Consider the following 24,667-nt stretch of genomic DNA (forward strand, 5'->3'; position numbering starts at 1 on the left):
AAGGGCTGAAGAGCAAGTGCCCTGCAATAAAATAAAGTAAGGTCAGCAGACTTCCCATGTGACAGCACACTGCCTTGGATTAGGTGGTGTAAGCCTATTAATGTGGTTTGGACTAGGTGGACCACCCTGTCTCCCCACCCTGCCTGGCCGGCCAAAGATTAGCCTGTTAAACGCACTTCCCGCCTGCATAAAATGCAAACTCTGCTCCCCATCCAATAGCAACAATTCCGATAGGGACCTGTCTGACCACCCGTAACTTAAGTTACCTTTTCTACCATTCAAATGCATGTGGGATTTGTTTCCCTTCAAAAGAGCAGTTCTCTTATCAGCCATACTGTATTAATGTGTTTCTTTATTAGGGCAATGCCATGAGTAAAGGAAAATGTCAAACTTCTCAGCCTGGCATGTTGGCCATGTTTTACACTCCAATTAGAATCAAAGCACTTTTGAGAGAAAGGGGGACATGTTTTGTGGACATTGGATCATGCAAGGAATTTTAGTAGGCCTAGCTACACAATTTGAAATAGTCCTGTCATTTCTGAAATATTAATAATTTGGCTCGGATAACTGGTTAGGCCGCTGAGCAGAGCAGGTAGCCTAATGAAATTCAGTCAGCGACCTTTATCATTATGCAATTCCCTTGCATAGCATTCTGTCAGTGGAACAAATGAAGGAGTACGGTTTGACACGGTGCCATTTCACCGACAAAACACAATCTACCACTAAGTTTTTTTTTTTCTTCTACAGAGACTGGGGATTAACATTTCTGAGTTCGGGCCACAGATTAGGTGCGCGGGGGTCTAGAATTTCATCATTTTGCAGAGGCACAATGGCTCATTCTTACCGTTTCCCTCATCTATTCTCCGACGGTGGGGGTCATTGGTGCATGCCTTTGCTCCTGTATTTGTTTTACGTTTTCAGTATACCCTTTTTTTTGTTGACATATTTAAGAACCACAGGAAAAACAAACTATTTACCCAGTCGAAAACTAAGCTTTTTCAGAGACACTTCCTAGCACGCGCTGCCACCTTGTGGGAAAAGCACAACATCGCGTAAAAGCGCTGTGCCGTTGGTATTTAAGGTCCGCTTTCTGTGGCCTTTTCCCCCTCACAAGTAAATACATTTTATTTAGAGGCATAATGCCAAACCGGAGATATGCCTGCATATTTAACAAAGTTTACTTTGTTCTAGAAATTGTACTTCCAATTTAATTAAAAAAAAAAAAAACATTTGTTTTAATATATATTCAATGTAGAGCCAATTTAACATTTATTTAATTGAAGTTAATCTGTTAAATATACTATATACAATGATCCAAAGAATATATCAAGTAGCACATCCAAACTACACACAAAGACAATGTAATACAAAAGGTAACAGTCAAGATATTTCAACAATAGAGAAAAGGCAAAGATAAACAGAAAAATAATGAACTCAGGAAACAGTGAAGTCAACCTGCCCAGAACAGGTCTCAATGCTCCAATTACACATTCAGGACAACCACAGAGCAATCTTCTCTTCAAGGCTTGACACCCTCCCCTGGCTCCATGTACCCATCAAGAGGCAGCAGGGGGCTGAAGCGCAGCAGGGGCAGATCCACCGAGGGGCAGCAGTCCTTGGGGTGAGCCCAGCCTTCCTTAGGGCGCCGTATGGGTGGGACCGGAGGGGGCAGCTCCGAGTTGGTGCGGGTGGAAGTGTTGTCGTCGTTTTTGTAGTCAGGAGGGGGGATGGGGGGGACGCTCACGAGGCTCCTGCGCCGACAGTGGACCAGGAAGGCCCCCCGGTGGTGGCGGTGGTACAGCATGCCCACGGTACCAAGGAGCAGCAGGATGAGGAAGCTGAGCAGGAAGCACACCACGTAGATGCCTTTGACCATCCCGCTGGACCACACCGAAGTACAGCCTAAGGTCAAAGGTTAGGCAAGGATTATATGTACACAATATGTATATGTACACAATTTACCTAGTGCAGTCACCTTCATGTCTAACATTATTAGGTAACAATGTGTAACCCTAACAAACCCATTTTCAGGGGTTAAATATAGGAATATTAGGGTGGTGGTCTAACTTGTCAACTTCAGTGCCACTGATTTTCTTAAACTAACCAATGTCATACTGTATGTTTTCCTTGTACTTCAGAAAACAATAATTCTACCAAAATCTATGGAGTACCAGTGTTACGGTGCTGCTGCTCAGGACTATGCTGATCCACCGTAATCGTCGACTCATTGTGCCGGTCCGTATCAGCGGCCTTGTTGTCCACGCAAATGGTTCCACCCGAGCCCAGCCTAGACATGTCCTCGAACCCGAAGTGGCATCTGCATGTGTAGGAACCAAAGCGGTTCACACACTCAGCGTTGATGTCACACAGCACCAGCTGAGTCTCACACTCATTCACATCTGAGAGACACACAGGGTGCAAAACTAACATTAATGGAGTTAAATATGAAAAAAAATCACTTCAAATCAATTATTTAAAGTAAAATACATTTTTCACCTCATTGAGCCTCAAGACACCTAGTTGCAAGCTATACAACACTATCTTATTAAACCTCTGCAGTAACCTTTAGTGCAAGTTGTAAATATCAGAGTACAATGCAAAATAAGCTACAGATTTATGTTTGTTTGGAGGAAACAGACCTACCAGCGGTGGATACAGAGACTATGACACCCTGTGTTGAGCTGCCCCTGGGGCTAACCACCATCTGTAACAGCTCCTGCAGGGCTGGGTGCAGGGTCCTGTGATCCTTCATCCCTTCTGGCCCACCCCCAATTTGCAGCCAGAGGATGTAAAGCACTCCTGCACTCAACCTGTTGATACAACAAAACTGTTAAAAGGCATTTAATCCATCAGTTGTAGCCTAATTCAGCAAAAGTTTGGGATATTTTATCAACTACAGTGCCAATAACCCCCTTTTATGCAGTTAAAAAAAGCTATATTTGTTTGCAGTCATTAAAGACAAAATTGGAGATCTTGGTTACAAAATGTAGTAAACCAACCTTTTTATTCTTTTGGAGGATAGGGTTTTGGGTATGTGGACAATTTCCAACTGCTCATTAATCTGAAAAACAAATTAATTATTGCAGTTCCAAATCAAATGCACCAGTCACAGTAAATAATGACCAAAATCCATATACAGTCTTTACACATTTTGATTTGTTAAAGCCTTAGCTTAAAATGGTTTAAAAATGTTAGACTTTTGTCATCACTGGCCTACACACAATAACCCATAATGTCAAAGTGGAATGGGTTTGTTTTTCACAAACAACATCACCTAAAAATAAAATCCCTTTGCGCATGAGGAAGTTACTAAATTACACATTGGATGGTGTATCAATACAGTCACTACAAAGACACAGGAGTCCTTCCTAACTCAGTTGCCGGAGAGGAAGGAAACCATTCAGGCATTTCACCATGAGGCCAATGTGACGTTAAAACAGTTCTCCTATTACAGCCATTAAAAAGTCTGAGGATGGATCAACATTGTACACTGACCAAAAATATAAAAACGCAACATACAACAATTTCAAAGATTTTACCGAGTTAGTTCCTATGGAACTCAGTCAATTGAAATACATTTATTAGGCCCTACTATATGGACTGAGAATACAGATATGCATCTTTTGGTCACAGATACGTTAAAAAGAAAGGTAGGTAAGTGGATTAGAAAACCAGTCAGTATCTGGAATGACCATTTGCCTCATGCAGCGAGACATCTCATTCGTGTAGAGTTGATCAGGCGGTTGATTATGGTCTGTGGAATGTGTCCCGCTCTTCAAATAGCTGTGCAAACTCGTTAAGGGAACTGGAACACGCTGTCGTACACGTCGATCCAGAGCATCCCAAACTTGCTCAATGGGTGACATGTCTGGTGAGTATGCAGGCCATAGAAGAACTAGGCAATTTTCAGCTTCCAGGATTTCTGTACAGATACTTGTGACATTGGGCTGTGAACTATGCTGAAACGTGATGGCCGCAGAAGAATGCCACGACAATGGGCATCAAGATCTCGTCACGGTATCCCTGTGCATTCAAATTGCGATCAATAAAAAGCAGTTGCGTTTGTTGTCCACTCCGACACCATACACTCTGCCATATACAGTTGAAACTGGGATTCACCCGTGAAGAGCACACTTCTTCAGCATGTCAGTGGACATTGAAGGTGAGCATTTACCTACTGAAGCCACTTATGACCGCAAACTGCAGTCAGGTCAAGACCCTGGTGAGGAAACGAGCATGCAGCAGAGCTTCCCCCACAACAATTTGGGTTGTGCAAATCCAGTTTCATTCACTGTCCAGATGACTGGTCTCAGACAATCCCGCAGGTGAAGAAGCCGGATGTGGAGGTCCTGGACTGGCGTGGTTACACGTGGTCTGCGGTTGTGAGGCCTGTTGGGGTTACTGCCAAATTCTCTAAGACGACATTGTATGGTAAAAGAAATTAACATTCAATTCTCAGGCAACAGCTCTGGTGGACATTCCAGCACTCAGCATGCCAATTGCATGCTCCTTCAAAACTTGAGACCTCTGTAGTATTGTGTGACAACTGCACATTTTAGAGTGGCCTTTTATTGTCCCCAGCACAAGGTGCACCTGTATAATGATCATGCTGTTTAATCAGCTTCTTGATAATCCATCCACCTGACAGGTGTGGTGTATCTTGGCAAAGGAAAAATGCTCACCAACAGGGATGTAAACAAATGTGCACAACATTTGGGACAAATAAGCTTTTTGTGTATCTGGAACATTTCTGGGATCTTTTATTTCAGCTCATGAAACCAACACTTTACATGTTGCGTTTATATTTTTGTTCAGTATAGTTACTACACAATACAAACCTAACTGACAGAGCGAAAAGGAAGTCTGTTTTTCAACCACTTCACAAATTTCTTGCTAACAAACTATAGTTTTGGCAAGTCAGTTAGGACATCTACTTTGTGCATGACAAGTCATTATTCCAACAATTGTTTACACAGATTATTTCACTGTATCACAATTCCAGTGGGGCAAGAAGTTAACATATACTAAGTTCACTGCCTTTAAACAGCTTGGAAAATTCCAGAAAATTATGTCATGGCTTTAGAAGCTTCTGATAGGCGAATTGACATCATTTGAGTCAATTGAAGGTGTAATTGGATGCATTTCAAGGCCTACATTTAAACTCAGTGCCTCTTTGCTTGACATCATGGGAAACTCTAAAGAAAACGCAAGTATAAACACCATGGGACCACGCAGCAGTCATACCGCTCAGGAAGGAGAAGCGTTCTGTCTCCTATAGATGAAGGTACTTTGGTGCAAAAAGTGCAAATCAATCCCAGAACAGCAAAGGACCATGTGAAGATGCTGGAGGAAACAGGTACAACAGTATCTCTAGCCACAGTAAAAATGAATCCTATATTAACATAACCTGAAAGGCTGCTCAGCAAGGAAGAAACCATTACTATAAAACCACCACAAAAATGCCAGACTACGGTTTGTAACTGCACATGGGGACAAAGATCGTACTTTTTGGAGAAATATCCTCTGGTCTGACAAAACAAAAATAGAACTGTTTGGCCATAATGACCATCATGTTTGGAGGAAAAAAGGAGAGGCTTGCAAGCCGATAAACACCATCCCAACCGTGAAGCACGGGGTGGCAGCATCATGTTGTGGGTGTGCTTTGCTGCAGGAGGGACTGGTGCACTTCACAAAAGAGATGGCATCATGAGGTAGGAAAATTACGTGGATATATTGAAGCAACATCAAGACAGTCAGGAAGTTACAGCTTGGTTGCAAATGAGTTTTCCAAATGGACAATGACCACAAGCATACTTCCCAAGTCAAGTTATTGGAGTGGCTATCACAAAGCCCTGACCTCAATTCTATAGAAAATTTGTGGGCAGAACTGAAAAAGCATGTGCGAGCAAGGAGGCCTACAAACCTGACTCAGTTACACTAGCTCTGTCAGGAGGAATGGGCCAAAATTCAGAAGCTTGTGGAAGGCTACCCAAAACATTTGACCCAAGTTCAACAATTTAAAAAAGGCAATGATACCAAATACTAATTGAGTGCATGTAAACTTCTGACCGACTGGGAACGGGATTTAAAAAATAAAAGATATTATTCTGACTTTTCAGATTCTTAAAATAAAGTAGTGATCCTAACTGACCAAAGACATGGATTTTTTTACTAGGATTAATTGTCAGGAATTGTGAAAAACTGAGTTTAAATGTATTTGGCTAAGGTGCATGTAAACTTCTGATTTCAACTGCAAATTAGATTTTCACTTTGTCGTTATGGGGTATTGTGGGTAGATGGGTGAGGGATTTAAATATTTAATCCAGTTTGAATTCAGGCTGTAACAAAATGGTGAATAGGTCAAGGGGTATGAATACCTTCTGAAGGCCCTGTAAGACGACATTCATTTATGAAGAAAGTTAGAGTACCACAGCCCATCATAAATCCCATAAAGCCTAGCGGTCAAACAGGGAAATGTTTCCAAACATTTCCCCACCATTCATTTCCCCCACAGGAGCCTTTAGGCTTACCCTGGCATGGCATTTTGATAACTGTGTAAATCTCTCTAGGACAAGGTGACTTAGGACAGTGCCTTCAGAAAGTATTCAGACCCCTTGACATTTTGTTACAATACAACCTTATTTTAAAATTTAATAAATAAAAATCCTCAGCAATCTACACACAATAACCCATAATGACAAAGCGAAAACAGATTTATATAAGTCTGCAAATGTATTAAAAATAACAGAAATACCTTATTTACACATGTATTCAGACCCTTTGCTATGAGACTTGAAATTAAGCACAGGTGCATCCCATTTTACATTGATCATCCTTGAGTTGTTTTTACAACTTAATTGGAGTCCACCTGTAATAAATTCAATTGATTGGAAATTATTTGGAAAGGCACATACCTGACTATATAAAGGTCCCACAGTTGACAGTGCATGTCAACGCAAAAACCAAGACATGAGGGCTAAGGAATTGTCAGTAGAGCTCAGAGACAGGATTATGTCGAGGCACAGATCTGGGGAAGGGTACCAAAACATGTCCGCAGCATTGAAGGTCCCCAAGAACACATTGGACGCCATTCTAAAGTGGAAGTTCGGAACCACCAAGACACTTCCTAGAGCTAGCCGCCCTGAGCAATCGAGGGGGCCTTGGTCAGGGAGGTGACCAAGAACCTAATGGTCACTCAGAGCTCCTCTGTGGCGATGGAAAAACCATCCAGAAGGACCAACCATGATCTGCAGCCCTCCACCAAGCAAGCTTATATGATAGTGGCCAGACAGAAGCCACTCCTCAGTAAGAGGCACATGACAGCCCGCTTGGAGCTTGCCGAAAGGCACCTAAAAGACTCTCAAACCACGATTCTCTGGTCTGATGAAACCAAGATTCAACCTTTTGGCCTGAATGCCAATTATCATGTCTGGAAGAAACCTGGCACCATCCCTACAGTGAAGCATGGTGGTGGCAGAATCATGCTGTGGGGGTGTTTTTCAGCGGCAGAGACTAGGAGACTAGTCAGGATCGAGGCAAATATGACCGGAGCAAAGTAGAGAGAGATCCTTGATGAAAACCTGCTCCAGAGTGCTCAGAACGTGACTGGGGCTAAGGTTCACCTTCCAACAGGACATCGACCCTAAGCACATAGCCGAGTCAACGCAGGAGTGGCTTTGGGATAGGTCTCAATGTCCTTGAGTGGCCCAGCCAGAGCCTGGACTTGAACCAGATCAAATATCTCTGGAGAGACCTGGAAATAGCTGAGCAGCAACACTCCCCATACAACCTGACAAAGCTTGAGAGCATGGGAGAAACTCCCCAAATACAGGTGTGCCAAGCTTGTAGCGTCATACCCAAGAAGACCCGAGGCTGTAATTGTTGCCAAAAATGCTTCAACAAAGTACTGAGTAAAGGGTCTGAATACTTATGTAAATGTGATGTTTAACTACAAAATAGTAAACACTTATAAAAACCTGTTTTTGCTTTGTAGTGGGGTAGTGTGTACATTGATGAGAATTTTAGAATAAGGCTGTTAACTAACAGGTGGATAAAGTCAAGGGGTCTAAACACTTTCCGAAGGTACTGTATTCACCTGTATTTACCCCCCCAAAAATGAAATCTTAAATAGCTACTAATGTGGCCATCATAAAGAACAAATGCCATGATCTGGATGAGACAAAGGCAACAATCTCTGGATTACCTCTCATGTTGGTTACATTTCCTAAAAATAGACCGTTTTGGGAACCGTCTTGTTCAAGTTAAGTTGATAAAATACATGTTAGCAAAGGTGTCAGCTTACAGGAGCTTACAGGGATTTGTAGTTTTGCATGTCTACTTTGATGCTTATTAGAATTTTTAATCTGTTTAAATAGAGCTGAATCTATCTATCCCTCTTTCTATATCTCACCTTGTCTGAGAGATTTACATGGATATCAAAACGTCACGCCAGGGTAAGACAAAACACAGCCCTTATTATAAGCGTTTCTAAAATCTCCTATGGGAAGAATTCATGTTGGAAAAACTATTGGAACCATTTCCTTGTTTGAAAGCTAGGTTTTATGGGTATTATGACACCTCCACTGTGGGGCTCTATTGTACATGAGAACTCACCAGAGTCTTCACTGAGATCAACAGTGATCTCACAAGATGGTCCCAATTCTCCTCTGGCGCCACAAGGAAGTTGACTTCAACAGCCACTTCAAATAGGTAGTCTGAGAAATACAAGTAGGCATCTACTTTAATACTCATACACAGCTCTATAACTATTGTACAAAGGCCAGTGACTTGAAACTTTTGTTATAGCCTTTGAATTATATTAAAAATACCCTTTTCAAAAGAAAAAAGAAATCACCTTCTGGTAAGTGTGGTACTTCAGTGTGATTTCTGTCTTTCTCTGCAAAGTAAACATGCAAGACAATTTTCATAAACCAGACAAAGTATGCTAATTAAATTGCTGACTACCTACCATAATGTCTGCTGTTGAAAAACTGTTCAACCATGTTTGGGAGTTGGTTGAAGGGATCCTGGGTATCAGTGGGTGTTTGTGTGTCACTGGATGCTGTAGACTTACCCAGAGTCATTTTCAGCAATTCCTTATTGCCAGACTCCTCACCTTGGTCATCCACCGCTGTTGTGCGTGACACGATGTTAAACTCTATAGGAGGGATGGCATCTGCAGTTTGAGCATCCACGTTCCTTCGCATAGCAGACGGAGTGCGCAATGAGGATTTTGGATTCAAAACAGGGGGCTGGTGTGTGGAGGGGTCACTTCCAAGGTGTGCTGTGTGGGTCTGCGTGGTATCCCTCCCTGACCATGACGTCCCATGACGAGTGACCGCCACATCTCCACTCAAGTTACCCACTTTCCAGTCCTTTGTCAAGTGGCTCTCGTCTGCTTCAGTCCCCTCTGAGATTCCTCTGTTCCAATCTTCCTCCTCACTCTGAACAGGAGAAAACTTCAAGAGCCCCTCTCTGACCATTTGCTCCTCTGCTTCCCATGGTGGAAGCCCATTGGACACAGAGGAAGGGAGTTGGTCAAAATAGTCAAACACCACCTCCAGGTTGGTCTGAGCTGACGGGGTGGGGCGCTCCAGTAAAATGGCCTCCGTAGGTTCACCCCCCTTCATGGGAAGAAACTTAGTGAAACTTCCCAGAGATGGAAAGGGTTCCAGTTCTATCAGTTCTGGTTCAGTCATCAGCTTCCAGTCTTCTTCAGTGGTATCACCATAAGCATTGTACGTGACTGGCGGTACGAATGCCTCGTATCGCCCATAGAAGCCCCTGTGGGGCGGACTGGGTTTACCTCTGATTAGCTGAACCACGTGGAGGATGTTGGAGAGGGATGTGTACTTGGCCTCACGCCAACACTTCTCCAGGATCCTGTGACCCCCCACAACCCCCAGGGGCTCGTCCAGGTGGATCTGGTCCAGCTTCTCGCTGCATGCATCTGACTGGGTGAAGTCCTCTAGGTGGAGGAGCACACGTTTACCAGGGTCTACCTGGATGGTCCAGTTGCACCAGAGAGGTGGGTTGGAGCACAGGTAATCTGGGGAGAAGAACTCGCCGCTCTTGCCACGCATCACCTGGTGGCAGCTTCGCAGCGCGAAGAAGGCGTTGCCCTCATTACCATGACGGTCATCTGAGAAGTTGTGGACAGTGTGTAGAGGACAATCCAAAAATGTCAGTCATAGGCCTAACCCCCCCAACACACACACACACACTTTAAATAATTAAAACAAAAGACCATAGAACAGGGCCCAAAGGCTACATAAATATTTGTCTTACCGGGAGAGTTGTAAGCGTCATTCCTAAAGTTACTTATCTAAGGACGTAATACAAACGTTGAGGTAGCATTAAAACAGGAATGTTTGTCAACCACTTGAAATCTACCTACAATCTCCAGTGAAATGTAGGGGAACTGCTTATAGAAGGAAGTCAGTCATCAACTTACCCAGGACAGGTCGCAGTTTGCGGTAAATAAACCATTGGCAAGTAGTAGTGAACGTACAAATATTAACTTTGAATGATTTCGTGACATTTTAGTGTCACGTTGCGTTGACTTTCTCCACTATTTAGCAAGCAGGTCGGCTTCCTACACTGTCCCAGGTATTGTCAATTCTTTCCTGCGATGTTTATTTTCGTTTCCGCTAAAAGTGGACGTAAACAGGTGAAATATATTGCCAATTAGCTAATTAGCACGCCTTGATATTCGGATGCTTCTGGTCTATATGGTTTATATCCACTAGGTGTCAATGTAACACTGTTGTAGGTAAGATAACTTGACTTCTGCAGCTGTACATCTCAGAAGCAACAAGTATTATGTTGAACGTTTATTTTACCAGGTACTTTATAAATACAAATATATTTGACAAGAACGTCAATTCCATCAATTATGAATGATCCAATGGTAAAGATGTTTATTCTAAACGTTGGATGTTTTGTATACAGTAGTGAACAGTTACTTATATTGGGGCACTTTAAGTAGCCAAATGCTGCTGATGATAAAAGTAGAGCAATAGTTTAGCAAAGCTTATCAGGGTATGGCATCTTTAGTGAGTGCTTTATGATTCAGATCAACTTTGAAGCACGAGAGTGATTCCAAGGTTTGATATTTGAATTGTTTTTTTATTCACTGTCATAAAAAAATGAAAATACTCCAGGTATCCATCACATAAGACACTTTCTTAAAACATAAAAACAAAACAAACATAGGGCAGAAAATGGAGTTGGAAGTACAGACTCAGTTAATTCCATTATAGGCGTGTGGGTCACAGGAGGTTGGTGGCACCTTAATTGGGGAGGACGGGCTCCTGGTAATGGCTGGAGCGGAATCAGTGGAATGGTATCAAACACATGGTTTGATGCCACCCCATTTGCTCCATTCCAGCCATTATTATTGAGCCGTCCTCCCCTCAGCAGCCTCCTCTGTTGTGAGTATACAGAAAGAGCACAAATTTAAAGCTGAGATCTACATAAAGGTGCCACTGGTCGCCCCAGGCACATTTCTTATTGTTTTTGTTCTGTTTATGAAATGGAGAAGAGGAGCTCAATAAGTGTGATAAAACACTTTTACATACGCTGAGTGTACAGAACATGAAGGACGCCTACTCTTTCCATGACACAGACTGACCAGGAGAACGCTATGATCCCTTATTGATGTCACTTGTTAAATCCACTTCAATCAGTATAGATGGGGAGGAGGGGAGGATGAAATGAATGAATGATTTTTAAGCCTTGTGACAATTGAGACATGGATTGTTTGTGTGCCATTCAGAGGGCGAATGGGCAAAACAAAAGATTGAAATACCTTTGAACTGGTTATGGTGGTAAGTGCCAGGCACACCCATTTGTGTCTAGAACTGCAACGCTGCTGGGCTTTTCACGCTCAACAGTTTCCTATGTGTATCAAGAATGTTCCACCACCCAAAGGACATCCAGCCAACTTGACACAACTGTGGGAAGCATTGCAGTCAACATGGGCCAGCATCCCGGTGGAACGCTTACGACACCTTGTAGAGTCCACGCCCTGACAAATTGAGGCTGTTCTGAGGGCAAAAGGTGGTCCAACTCGATATTAGGAAGGTGTCCTTAATGTTTTGTACACTCAGTGTACTCTGCTGTCCTATCACGTGTGTAATGACGTTCAATATGAAGGGAAAAAAACTGCGTTTGTTGTTTTAAGTAACTTCTTTGTTGTTGTAATATCGCACAAACGGACGTGGTAGATTCACCGCTACGGATTCCAGCTTTAAGGGTTATAATAAACCAGCGATCTTTCAAATAACACAAATAGTTTGTTTCTAGAATCAAGTGCAAAGGAATGTCAGATCCCTTGAGAGAACTTACAGCAATACACCACCCTGTGTATTGGCGTAACAGTCTGGAAAAACAGGTTAAGCATGACATTCACAAACCACTTGCCATTTTCCACAAGTAGAGAAGTATCTTGTCACCATTAAAAGTAATATGGACCCCCAAATCATAGGTGATTTTCATGACTGTTATTGTGACAAATTACATTTCTTGCAAATGAAGGACCTCGCATGCAGTAGTGCCTGTATAGTACATACAGTAGTAGTACATTTATATTAATTGATACTACATTTGACAAACACTGTCTTGGAAAGTGTACATGAATGGTTGTTCATGTAAAAAATACTTTGGAATGCTTGGGATATATCAGCTGATTCTATTGAAGCTGGAACACACTGACTTGTGACGTGCTTGTCGGAACTAGGAAACTCAAAAATGCTCGACTTGTTAACTGCTTGAACGCGGCACGTGATAACTACAACTAGTTAGCAAGTCAGACTAGCACGTGAATGCAACATTCCTACCGAACCTAGAGGATTTCGCTTAGAACACATCAAATTTCTCAAAGACCCATTGGATGCCTGCCAAATGGCACCCCTATTCCCTATATAGTACACTACTTTTGACCAGGGTGCATAGGTCTCTGGTCAAAAATAGTGCCCTGTGTAGGGAATAGATTGTAATATGGGATGATGTATATGTCTCACTGACAGTCCAATTCCGGATCGCTGAGCCAGGCCCAGATTTTGATCATCTCCTGCGGCGTCCTGCTGTGCACGAGCATTAAGCTCTTATACGCGCACGGGTTGCCCCTGTATTTCTCGTCAATGTCAAACGTCCTGAAGCCCTTGTGCTTCTCTGGGACCAAGCCCAGCTTCTGGAGACACATCCCTGTGTAGACATCATCAATAGGATACAGCGCCACCTGCTGGGAGATGTTGTGCAACTGCAGTGCCAGTTCCCCAGAGTACAGGAACCCTCCTCCCCCGGCGTAAGGCGGGTATGGCCCCATAAATACACTCTCTGGGATGAAGTACTTGAGCTTCTTGTCCCGGTGCGGGCCGGCGTTGGTGATTACGTCCCCTATGAACAGATCCCTGGCCCTGATCTCTGGAAGATTGTGGAGGAAGTCTAAGATCCTCCAGGTGTTGACGAAGACGTCATCATCCCCTTTGAAGACAAAGCGGGCGTCGGGGCAACGCTGGCTGAACCAGTCCAAGAATAGCACCTCTTTGAGGGTGAGGTTGAAGAAGGAGTCTCGGTAGTCCCACTGGAGGAGGTCCCCATAAAGTCTGGCCTCGTGACTGAGCATCCCAAACAGGTTGGGGAAGTGGTCAACTGCCGAGGCATTGCCAAGGAGGAAGACCGTGGCTACAGTCCGATTGGCCAGAACGCCCACCCGCCCCCACGACTCCCGGATGGCCTGCCGCCGGTCGAAGTGAGGCGCCAGGGACTTGACAGCCAACAGGAGGTAGGGTTTGCTCTCGCACACGCGTGGCTGGTCCATGATCATCGGATACGAGCGGCAGCGCATGTGCAGCAGGAAGTCCTGGAAGCGGGGTGGCAGGGAGTTGTAGTCCTTCACCTGCGTGGTGACGCTGTAGTCCGGTTGGCAGGGGTCCAGGGACCTGGTGTCGTTGAGCCAATCAGGTAGCTCCAGGAGGGAGTCATTGGTCAAACCCGACATGAGGATGGGGTTGTAGATGTAGTCCAGCCTCTGCTGCTCCTTATTCCAAAAGATCTCGCTGGTCATCTGCTTCCTCCAGAACCTCTTGGAGGGAATGCGCAGCTTCCGCTGGTCCCCCTTGTCCTGGCCCAGGTTCCGAGACACGCCCACGAGGATGAAGACGAAGACGTTGAGCATCATCATTACACACAGCACCCTGGTTTTCTTCCGGCAGCCGTGCATCTTGGCTCTCTGCAGTCTCCGGACCTGAACAGGAAGTGATAGAGACAAACAGGAAGTAAGAGACCAAACCCAGAAGTTACAGACTTACAACGTACAGAGTATGAAGCGACCATAACGACATCGGCAGACTTACGACAAACCTAGAAGGCATGGGCCCATTCAGAAACATAGTGAAAGGTAGTTGTGGGCCACAGCTGGTGGCCTACGGTTTTGAGGCAGTAGACTTAAGGAGAAATGTTTGAAGGTAAAGCAGGTTAGCGGGCCTTCTTGTTCCGTGTGTTGTTTGTGTCCGAGCCGGACCCAGCAGCAGCCGCATACCAGCCTGCTTTTCATCCCCTAATCCTCGAGGAATGAGTTGTGCACACTTTATCCCTTCTTTATTTCCTTCTCTTCCTCCCTCTCTTTCTACAATGCCCAGACTAGCATCATCATGCGGTCCCAATTCGAGGAACTCTCCTCGTGACACCAATTACAGGTGGCAGTGTGTCAGTGTAATCTCAGGCTAAACTGGCCTCCCCACACAAAAGAGCCACACATTTCCATGTGCATTATTCATTTCACCGAGAGCTTTCTTGAGCCTCGGTGCACTGGCATGTAAGGAATCTCTATGGTTGTGCAATGTTAACCGAGTGTAAAATTAGCTACACGGGTCAAACTGTTGTAAGAAAACAAACAGAGCCTCGGATAGAAGCAGCAAATACTGTGATTAATCATAAAAAGTACAACAACGGTAATTACTTTATTTAACACGTATCCTTATATATTTCCAGTTTGGAAGTGAGGGTGAACATACAGCTTTGTGTTTCAAGCACCGTGATCCAACCCACTGAGCCATTGTAACCACCGTTCATTTCTCCCGCTGTATCAAGTGATATCTAGCATATTACCTGTGAGTAGCAGGAAATGACTGGTCAGGCTGTTGCTGTGGTCCCGGCCCAGACCTTCTTAGCCCATGTGGGTCTCCTGCATGGGAGAAGGGCCCAGAAAGGGGAACTGGAACAGGACTGGTGTTCCTGCAGCAGCCACCTGGAAACAAACAACAAAAAAACACACAAACACAAGCCCACAACATGTCAACAACACGGCTGTTTTTCTTCAGGAAAGGCAGGCTTTTTCTCAAGGGGTTATTATAGGGTATACGCAAACCAAAGTGCAATTAGACATGCTTATACACTCCCTACTTTAGCTAAGCCCTACACACAAATAACTACAAATCCCAACAAAGAACCTGGTTACAACCGAAGTGGTGTTGTAGTTCCTAGAGGTGTTGTTGTAGTCAACAACTATCTGGGTGTCACTATTTCTGTTTGCTGTAGATTGTCTACTCAAAACCATCACTGTAGATCATCTACTGAAAGCAATGGAATCATGTACCTTTGACCTCAGAGTTTCTTACTCGTGAAAGTAGACGGAAGAATCTTAGCTTTTTAGGAAATGACGGTTCTGATTGGCATTGCACCTCTTTAACAAAACTAGACAGAGAGCTAGGCTACAGTAATTCAAAATATTGCTCTGCTGTGTGAGTGTGTGTGTCTGTGTGTGTGTTCAGCAGCAGCATGGTACTCACAAGCTGTCAAATCTAACCAGACAAGTGGAGCCTTGAATGCCGAGCCCCGAACATGACTCCCCCACTCACTTGCAGTAGCAGACTAGCGTGCGCCACAAATGGCGGCCTATTCCATATATAATGTACTACTTTGACCAGAGCTCTATGGGGCCTGGTCAAAAGTTGTGGACCATATAGGGAACAGGGTGCCATTAGGAACGCAGCTTAGCAGTACAGAGTGCAGCGAGTTACACTTTTCCTCTGCGCAATCTAACTACGCAAACATTCACATCGGTTGTATATGCAAGCCGTGGATAGAGTTTGTCACTGTTGAACACTGTTGGTGAGAGTAGTAGACCTATACTGTAGATGTGGGAACACTGACATTTCATTCACTGACTGACTGCAGCCATTTTATATTTTATATATATATATATTTATATATATTATATATGTAACTGTCATTAAGTAGTGATATTGGACTCAATGAAGTAAACTGATGAAGTAAATCCTATTTAGCATAAAATAATAAATGATCCCATCATAGTCTACTAAATAGTTACATAGTCTATCATGAGTTTACTTCATATGGTCAGTCATTAAGTCATTTAAGTAATATTTGAGGGAGACACGTGGGCACATGCCGGAGCGGCCACACAGACAGACACATAAAGTGCTGCTGTATTTGAGTTGGGACCCATAATTAAACATCAGACAAACGTGTTCACTGAAGCACAGGTGACTCAACAGTGTGGTATGAATAGGACTTAAGAGGCCAGCCACTGGTAAGAAAGTGAGAAGTGCTAACTTGAAGGACATTAGGGTAGAAATACATACACTCCCCTAAGTATTTATTTGGACAGTGAAGTAAAACATTTTCTTTGGATTCTATACTGTAGCATTTTGGAATTGAGATCAAATATTTTAAATGAGGCAACATTACAGGATGTCACCTTTTGTTTGAGGATATATTTTATACATATCTGTTAAACCGTTTAGAAATTAATGCACTTTATGTATCTAGTCCGCACATTTTAAGGTGTCAAGTATTTGGACAAATTCACTTATAGTGTATAACATTTAGTCAAAAGGTTAGTATCTTGGACCAATATTCCTAAGAGTTAAGGAAAGACTGACTACGTCACTTCTTTTTTTTAATAAGAAACATGAATTTGTTGGAAATTGGAAATTCCAAATGGTTTGCACAGTCAACTTACACACCCCACCACACCACACATGCCACCAGGGGTCTTTTCACAGTCCCCAGGTCCAGAACAAATTCAAGGAAACGTACAGTATTTTACAGAGCCATGAGTGCAAGGAACTCCCTTCCATCTCATATAGCGCAAGTCAACAGCCAACCTGGTTTCAAAAAACAAATAAAGCAACACCTCACGGCACAACGCCTCTCCCCCATGTGACCTACTTGTTGTGTGTATGTACTGACATGTCTGTGTAACTGATAGATGCACACACACACTACATGTTAATGCTTTTAAATGTATGTCAATTGTAAAGTATTTTGTCTGTAATGTCTTTTGTGTTATATGTTGGACCCCACTAAGACTAGCTGGCACCATTGGCGTCGGCTAGTGGGAATCCTAATAAATAAAATCAAAATCCTAGTACACTACATCAAGCCTGTGACTCTACAAACGTGTTGGATGTATTTTCCAGTTTCTTTTTGTGTGTTTCAGATGATGTTATGACCAATAGAAATAAATGGTAATGTATTGTGTCATTTTGGAGTCACTTTTATTGTAAATAAGAATAGAATATGTTTCTGAACACTTCTACATTAATGTAGATGCTACCATGACTACGGATTATCGTGAATAATGATGAGAGAGAAAGTTACAGATGCACAAAAGGTCATGCCCCCAAAACATGCTAACCTCTTACCATCAACAAGTTTGTAGAGTCACAACATGCTTCATGTAGTTATTTGCTGCTATGAATAGGGGAATCAAATACTAATCTTATGATCCAATACCATATAAGTGAATTTGTCCAAATACTTCTGATACATTCAAATGGGGGGACTAGATACATAAAGTGCTTTAATTTCTAAATGCTAAAACAGATATGAAAATAACCTCAAATAAAAGGTGATGTTCTAAACTGTCGCCTCATTGAGAACATTTGATTTCAAATCCAAAATGCTGGAGTGTAGAGCCACATTTTAAGTTCAGCACTTTAAGTTTAGCTTCACTGTCCAAATAAATACGTTGGGGAGTTTACATGTGAATTATATACATTTCAAAGGTTACTATGGACCTCTAGTGATGTAAGCCAATGATGTAAAAGTGACAACAAGTGAATGAGGAAAGGGAAAGGGGCATGCTAACTGTTAACCCGAAGGACATTAGGCATGACAGGGGGAGAAATATACATGCATTTTCATGGTTATTATGGAGCGCTAGTCTGGTTGAAGACGCCCACAAGGAGTCACTTTTGTGGGCTCTGGGGTGTTCTAAATGGAAATAATGGAGAATAGAGTGCCTCTCAATGTTCCCTCAGTGAATACAAAGGGAAACATTGATTTACTAATAGGCTAGTCTATTTTCACAGCATCTGTGAAAAGAGACTAGTCATAGGCCTACTACATATGGAGCAACAAAGCAACGGGTTTGAGATGGATGGAGTGTACAGTTGGAGTGTACAGTGTGTGTGTGTCCACGCGTCTCCCTCTGAACCATTACTTACCCTGTCAGTGAAGAATATGCAACAGACAAAGGATTTTGACAGTATCCCTTCATAACCATTTGGTTGCTATGGTGAATTTCCCCTTGGGATCCATTAGGTCCCCAAAACCTGTTTCAGTCAATGGTTCTGCCTAGTGTTCCATATCTCCAGAAATTACTAACTCTCTCTCCCCCTCCTCCTAATGCTATTAGATTAGCAACTGCTAGGAATCAGGTACTCAATGAAAACACAGACTGAGCCCCTATTATGTAGACTATACTGGCCACACACTGAGTGTACAAAACATTAGGAACACCTTCCTAATATTGAGTTGCACCCCCTTTTGCCCTCAGAACAGCTCTACAAGGTGTAAAATGCATTCCACAGGGACGCTGGCCCATGTTGACTCCAATGCTTCCCACAGATGTGTCAAGTTGGCTAGATGTCCTTACGTGGTGGACCATTCTTGATACACATAGGAAACTGTTGAGTATGAAAACCCCAGGATTGTTGCAGTTCTTGACACAAACAAACGGGTGCGCCTGACACCCACTACCATACTCTCTTCAAAGGCACTTGAATCTTTTGCCTTGCCCGTTCACCCTCTGAATGGTACACATACACAATCCATGTTTCAATTGTCTCAAGGCTTAAAATTCCTTCTTTAACCTGTTTTTTCCCCTTTACCTACAGTGCATTCGGATGGTATTCATACCCCTTGACTTTTTCCACATTTGATACGTTACAGCCTTATTCTAAAATTGATTACATTTAAAAACAAATCTACACACAATACCCCATAATGACAAAGCAAAAACAGGTTTTTATACGTTTTTGCAAATTCATTCAAAATAAAAAACGGAAATAACACATTTACATAAGTATTCAGACCCTTTACTCAGTACTTTGTTGAAGCACCTTTGGCAGCGATGACAGCCTTGAAGCACCTTTGGCAGCGATTACAGTCTTCTTTGGTATGACACTACAAGCTGGGCACACCTGTATTTGGGGAGTTTCTCCCATTCTTCTCTGCAGATCCTCTTAATCTCTGTCAGGTTGAATGGGGAGTGTCGCTGCACAGCTATTTTCAGGTCTCTCCAGAGATATTTTATCGGGTTCAAGTCTGGGCTCTGGCTGGGCCACTCAAGGACATTCAGAGACTTGTCCTGAAGCCACTGCTACATTGTCTTGGCTGTGTGCTTAGGGATGTTGTCCTGTTAGAAGGTGAAACTTCGCCCCAGTCTTAAGTCCTAAGCGCTCTCGAGCAGGTTTTCATCAAGGATCTCTCTGTACTTTGCTCCATTCAGCTTTCTCTCGATCCCGACTAGTCACTGCCGCTGAAAAACATCCCCACACCATGATGCTGCCACTACTATGCTTCACTGTAGGGATGGTGCCAGGTTTCCTCCAGATGTGATGCTTGGCATTCAGGCCAAAGAGTTCAATCCTGGTTTCATCACACCAGATAATCTTGTTTCTCATGGTCTCATAGTCTTTAGGTCCCTTTTGGCAAATTCCAAGCGGGTTGTTTTGTGCCTTTTACTGAGGAGTCCTCCCGTCTGGCCACTCTACCATAAAGGCCTGATTGGTGGAGTGTTGCAGAGATGGTTGTCCTTCTGGAAGGTTCTCCCATCTCCACAGAGGAACTTTGGAGCTCTGTCGGAGTGACCAGTCACCTGCCTGACCAAGGCCCTTCTCCCCCGATTGCTCAGTTTGGCCGGGCGGCCAGCTCTAAGAAGGGTCTTGGTGGTTCCAAACTTCTTCCATTTTAGAATGATGGAGTCCAGTGTGTTCTTGGAGACCTTCAATTTTTCAGTACCCCTCCCCAGATCTGTGCCTCGACACAATCCTGTCTCGGAGCTCTACAGACAATTCTTTCAACCTCGTGGCTTGGGTTTTGCTCTGCACTGTCAACTGTGGGACGTTATATACACAGGTGTGTGCCTTTCCAAATCATGTCCAATCAATTGAATTTACCACAGGTGGACTCAAATCAAGTTGTATGCACCTGAGCTCAATTTCGAGTCTCATAGCAAAGGGTCTGAATACATATGTAAATAAGTTATTTCTGTTTTTTATTTTCACTTTGTCATTATGGGGTATTGTTTGTAGATTGATGAGGAAACATTTTTATTGAATCAATTTTCAAATAAGGCTGTAACGTAACAAAATGTGGAAAAAGTACTTAATAAATACTTTCCTGACGTGGATTTAAAAAGTGACATCAATAAGTGACCATATATTTCTTCCACCTGGATTCACCTGGTCAGTCTACGTCATGGATAGAGCAGGTGTTCGCAATGTTATGTACACTTTAAAGGCTTAGATGTCTTAATTTAAATGTATATGTACTCTACGCTATTGTTTAAACAGCTCTCTAATTGGCTTTTACAGTTTCAATGTATGTAGTTAGATCAGGGTCGTTCCACCACAAAAAGGAAGAGGATTTCGACACCATCCAAAGGAATAGTCAAAAGCCACCCTCGGACCACCACACCCCACACCAATCCCACCGCAACACCGACTATATAGTATCTGTTCTACGTGTCTGACAATTATTATGGTGATGTTTCTTTCCCTGTACTGATAAATTAGTCATTGAAGTTGTTTATGTCCCATCCTATATCCAGATAGGTTCTGACCACTAGATGGTGCTATTCCTGCTATTAGGTGAACAAAGTTTGAAGACCCCCCCCCTCCTGCAATGTTAAAGGGATAATTTGCACTGAGCTAAAGGCTAGAGCTGCCACTTTCAAGGAGCAGGGCTCTAACCTGGAAGCTTATAAGAAATCCCGCTATGCCCTCCGACAAACCATCAAACAGGCTAAGCGTCGATTCAGGACTAAGATTGAATCCTACTACACTGGCTCTGACACTCGTCGGATGTGGCAGCACTTGCAAACCATTACAGACTACAAAGGGAAGCACAGCCGAGAGCTTCCCAGTGACACGAGCCTACCAGACGAGCTAAACTACTTCTATGCTTGCTTCGAGGAAAATAACACTGAAACATGCATGAGAGCACCAGCTGTTCCAGAAGAATGTGTGATCATCCTCTCCGTCGCCGATGTAAGTAAGACCTTTAAACAGGTCAACATTCACAAGGCCGCAGGGCCAGACGGATTACCAGGACGTGTACTGCGAGCATGCACTGACCAACTGGCAAGTGTCTTCACTGATATTTTCAAACTCTCCCTGTCCGAGTCTGTAATACCAACATGTTTCAAGCAGACCACCATAGTGCCTGTGCACAAGAACACTAAGGTAACCTGCCTAAATGACTACCGACCCGTAGCACTCACGTCTATCGCCATGAAGTGCTTTGAAAGGCTGGTCATGGCTCACATCAACACCATTATTCCAGAAACCCTAGATCCACTCCAATTTGCATACCGCCCCAACAGATCCACAGATGATGCAATCTCTATTGCACTCCACACTGCCCTTTCCCACCTGGACAAAATGTGAGAATGCTATTCATTGACTACAGCTCAGCGTTCAACACCATAATCTAAGGAACGTGGGACTAATCACCTCCCACTGCAACTGGATCCTGGACTTCCTGACAGGCCGCCCCCAGGTGGTAAGGGTAGGTAACAACACATCCGCCACACTGATCCTCAACACAGGGGCCCCTCAGGGGTGCGTGATCAGTCCTCTCCTGTACTCCCTGTTCACTCATGACTGCATGGCCATGCACGACTCCAACACCAATCATTAAGTTTGCCAATGACACAACAGTGGTAGGCCTGATCACCGACAACAACGAGACAGCCTATAGGGGCAGGAGGTAGCCTAGTGGTTAGAGTGTTGGGCCAGTAACCGAAAGGTTGCTCGATCGAATCCCCGAGCTGACAAGGTTAAAAATCTGTCGTTCTGCCCCTGAACAAGGCTGTTCCTAGGCCGTCATTGTAAATATGAATTAGTTCTTAACTGACTTGCCTAATTAAATAAAGGTTAAATAAAATAAAAAATAGGGAGGCTGTGTGGTGCCAGGACAACAACCTCTACCTCAACGTGATCAAGACAATGGAGATGATTGTGGACTACAGGAAAAAGAGGACTGAGCACGCTCCCATTCTCATCGACAGGGCTGCAGTGGAGCAGGTTGAGAGCTTCAAGTTCCTTGGTGTCCACATCACCAACAAACTAACATGGTCCAAGCACACAGAGACAGTTGTGAAGGGGGCATGACAAAACCTATTCCCCCTCAGGAGACTGAAAAGATTTGGCATGGGTCCTCAGATCCTCAAAATGTTCTACAGCTGCACCATCGAGAGCATCACCTGACTGGTTGCATCACTGCCTGGTATGGCAACTGCTCAGCCTCCGACCACAAGGCACTAGTAGTGCAAATGGTGTGTAGTGCAAATGACCCAGTACATCACTGGGGCCAACCTTCCTGCCATCCAGGACCTATATGCCAGGCAGTGTCAGAGGAAGGCCCTAAAAATTGTCAAAGACTCTAGCCACCCTAGTACGCAGTACACATCCTGTTCTCTCTGCTACTGCACGGCAAGTGGTACCGGAGGGCCAAGTCTAGGTCCAAGAGGCTTCTAAACAGCTTCTACCCCCAAGCCATAAGACTCCTGAATACCTAAAAAAAAATGGCTACCCAGACTATTTGCATTGCCCCCCCTCTTTTACACCACTGCTACTCTCTGTCCCCCGCACATTGACTCTGTACTGGTACTCCCCTGTATATAGTCTCGCTATTGTTATTTCACTGCTGCTCTTTAATTACTTGTTACTTTTATTTCTTATTCTTATCCATATTTTTTTAAACTGCATTGTTGGTTAGGGGCTCGTAAGTAAGCATTTCACTGTAAGGTACCTGTTGTATTCGGTGCATGTGACTAATAAAACTGGGTTTGGAATTCACTCAATTTACAAAAGGACATTGAATTCCTTACCCAGTAAACAGTCTGTTGACAATGTATGACAGCAACCAATGCTTTGTTTTTGTTGACCACTGTTTCAAATACTAACTGTTTTCAAATGTAAGCTACTATCATTTCGATTATTATATGAACCCTATGAATTACAAATGCCCATTTGGGTTCAATTAATTAGCTTAATTTCTCAGAGATCAAACTGTATTTCAAGAAAAATAATATTGCAGGAATGTTATCTGTTTCTAACTACAGAAACAATTTGAGATTATTATTATATTAGATAGTGGATGTCATGGCTTGATGAAATGACATGGAACGACCCTTTTTGAAGTTATTATCAACAGTTAATATGTTCATTACAGGTGATTAACTAAGTCACTGTCATATTTTCCTCTAGAAACCGTGTTTGATTCATGGTTAAAGTAATGATTATTCATTACTATATAATCTAACATTGATCAAATACTAGTATTTATAGGAACAAAAGTGATGGAAGCTAAATTAATAACATTCATATGTTGTTTCTATCTGGCATACGTAGCTATGGTGGCGTTGCAATGTTAGAATGTAATATAATTTCTGCTATAGCCGCAGGACTCAAACGCAATGAATGGTCTTCTGTATAATGTGCTAACCAAAATGGTTAAACAGCATGTATTCTCTAAACCTGGTTGCTATACTTTACCTGAATAGCAAAGTTTCCAATCAAAGGAGTCCACCACATCTTGGCGCAAAGCCTATACTGTAGCCTACAAAACGAGTCTATATGAATATGATCCTTTTCCCGCAAATAGTCCACAAGAAGCGTAACTTTAGAGTGAGGCGCCTATGCTCACTATAAGCAAACCATGTTAGTTTAATAATATTTCGTAGATCATAGTAGAAGTCCTGTGTAAAGTGAAAGTCCATGCATTGCCAAAAAGAGAGAGAAAGAATACGCCTTAGTAACGCTCTGTGTCTGTGTTCCTCTCTGATCTTGCCTTCTACTCACACCTTCCGCATTTTCAGGAAGAGGAAAATTCCAGCCTGCGTTCAGATCATTGGGAGAAAAAATAATATTCGTAATTTTTTCTGGATAATGTTTGAGGGGCACGACTCCTCCTTGAATTAGGTGATGTAGGCCTTTGATATTAACAAGGGGATACGGGTCTCCTTTGTTTGTATACTTTACAGAATATTTTGGGAGACCGTGTGATGAGACACATATTATAAAACCGAGGTAGAAAACGTTCATTTTCCTCCCTATACAAGTGTACAGAGACAGAATTAAATGAGCGAATTCAGCTGAATGGATAGGATACCTGGCTTCAAATATGT

The 24,667-nt window shown here is 43.2% G+C and overlaps 2 protein-coding genes across 3 annotated transcripts; both read right to left on the reverse strand.

Moving 5' to 3' along the window:
• Positions 1–1,257: 1,257 nt before the first annotated feature.
• On the reverse strand, positions 1,258–10,664 carry zgc:66455 (uncharacterized protein LOC393502 homolog). 2 transcript variants are annotated; one of them, XM_035779469.2, is made up of 9 exons: positions 10,454–10,664; positions 10,288–10,324; positions 9,116–10,141; positions 8,855–8,896; positions 8,614–8,714; positions 3,000–3,061; positions 2,644–2,810; positions 2,172–2,399; positions 1,258–1,902 (listed from the first exon to the last, which is right to left on the reverse strand). In XM_035779469.2, exons 1-9 carry the CDS (start codon positions 10,538–10,540, stop codon positions 1,520–1,522), a joined length of 2,133 nt encoding a protein of 710 aa, XP_035635362.1. In that variant the 5' UTR covers positions 10,541–10,664; the 3' UTR covers positions 1,258–1,519. The 2 variants fall into 2 exon arrangements, with proteins under 2 accessions (XP_035635362.1, XP_035635361.1); XM_035779468.2 differs by having other exon boundaries at positions 9,074–10,141.
• Positions 10,665–12,478: 1,814 nt separating this feature from the next.
• Positions 12,479–24,386, reverse strand: LOC118389173 (N-acetyllactosaminide beta-1,3-N-acetylglucosaminyltransferase 2-like). Its single transcript, XM_035778991.2, has 3 exons — positions 24,036–24,386; positions 15,112–15,250; positions 12,479–14,248 (listed from the first exon to the last, which is right to left on the reverse strand). Exon 3 carries the CDS (start codon positions 14,222–14,224, stop codon positions 13,019–13,021), a length of 1,206 nt encoding a protein of 401 aa, XP_035634884.1. The 5' UTR covers positions 14,225–14,248; positions 15,112–15,250; positions 24,036–24,386; the 3' UTR covers positions 12,479–13,018.
• Between the last annotated feature and the right edge of the window lie 281 nt (positions 24,387–24,667).

This window comes from Oncorhynchus keta, chromosome 10, assembly GCF_023373465.1.
Source record: "Oncorhynchus keta strain PuntledgeMale-10-30-2019 chromosome 10, Oket_V2, whole genome shotgun sequence".
NCBI lineage: Eukaryota > Metazoa > Chordata > Actinopteri > Salmoniformes > Salmonidae > Oncorhynchus > Oncorhynchus keta.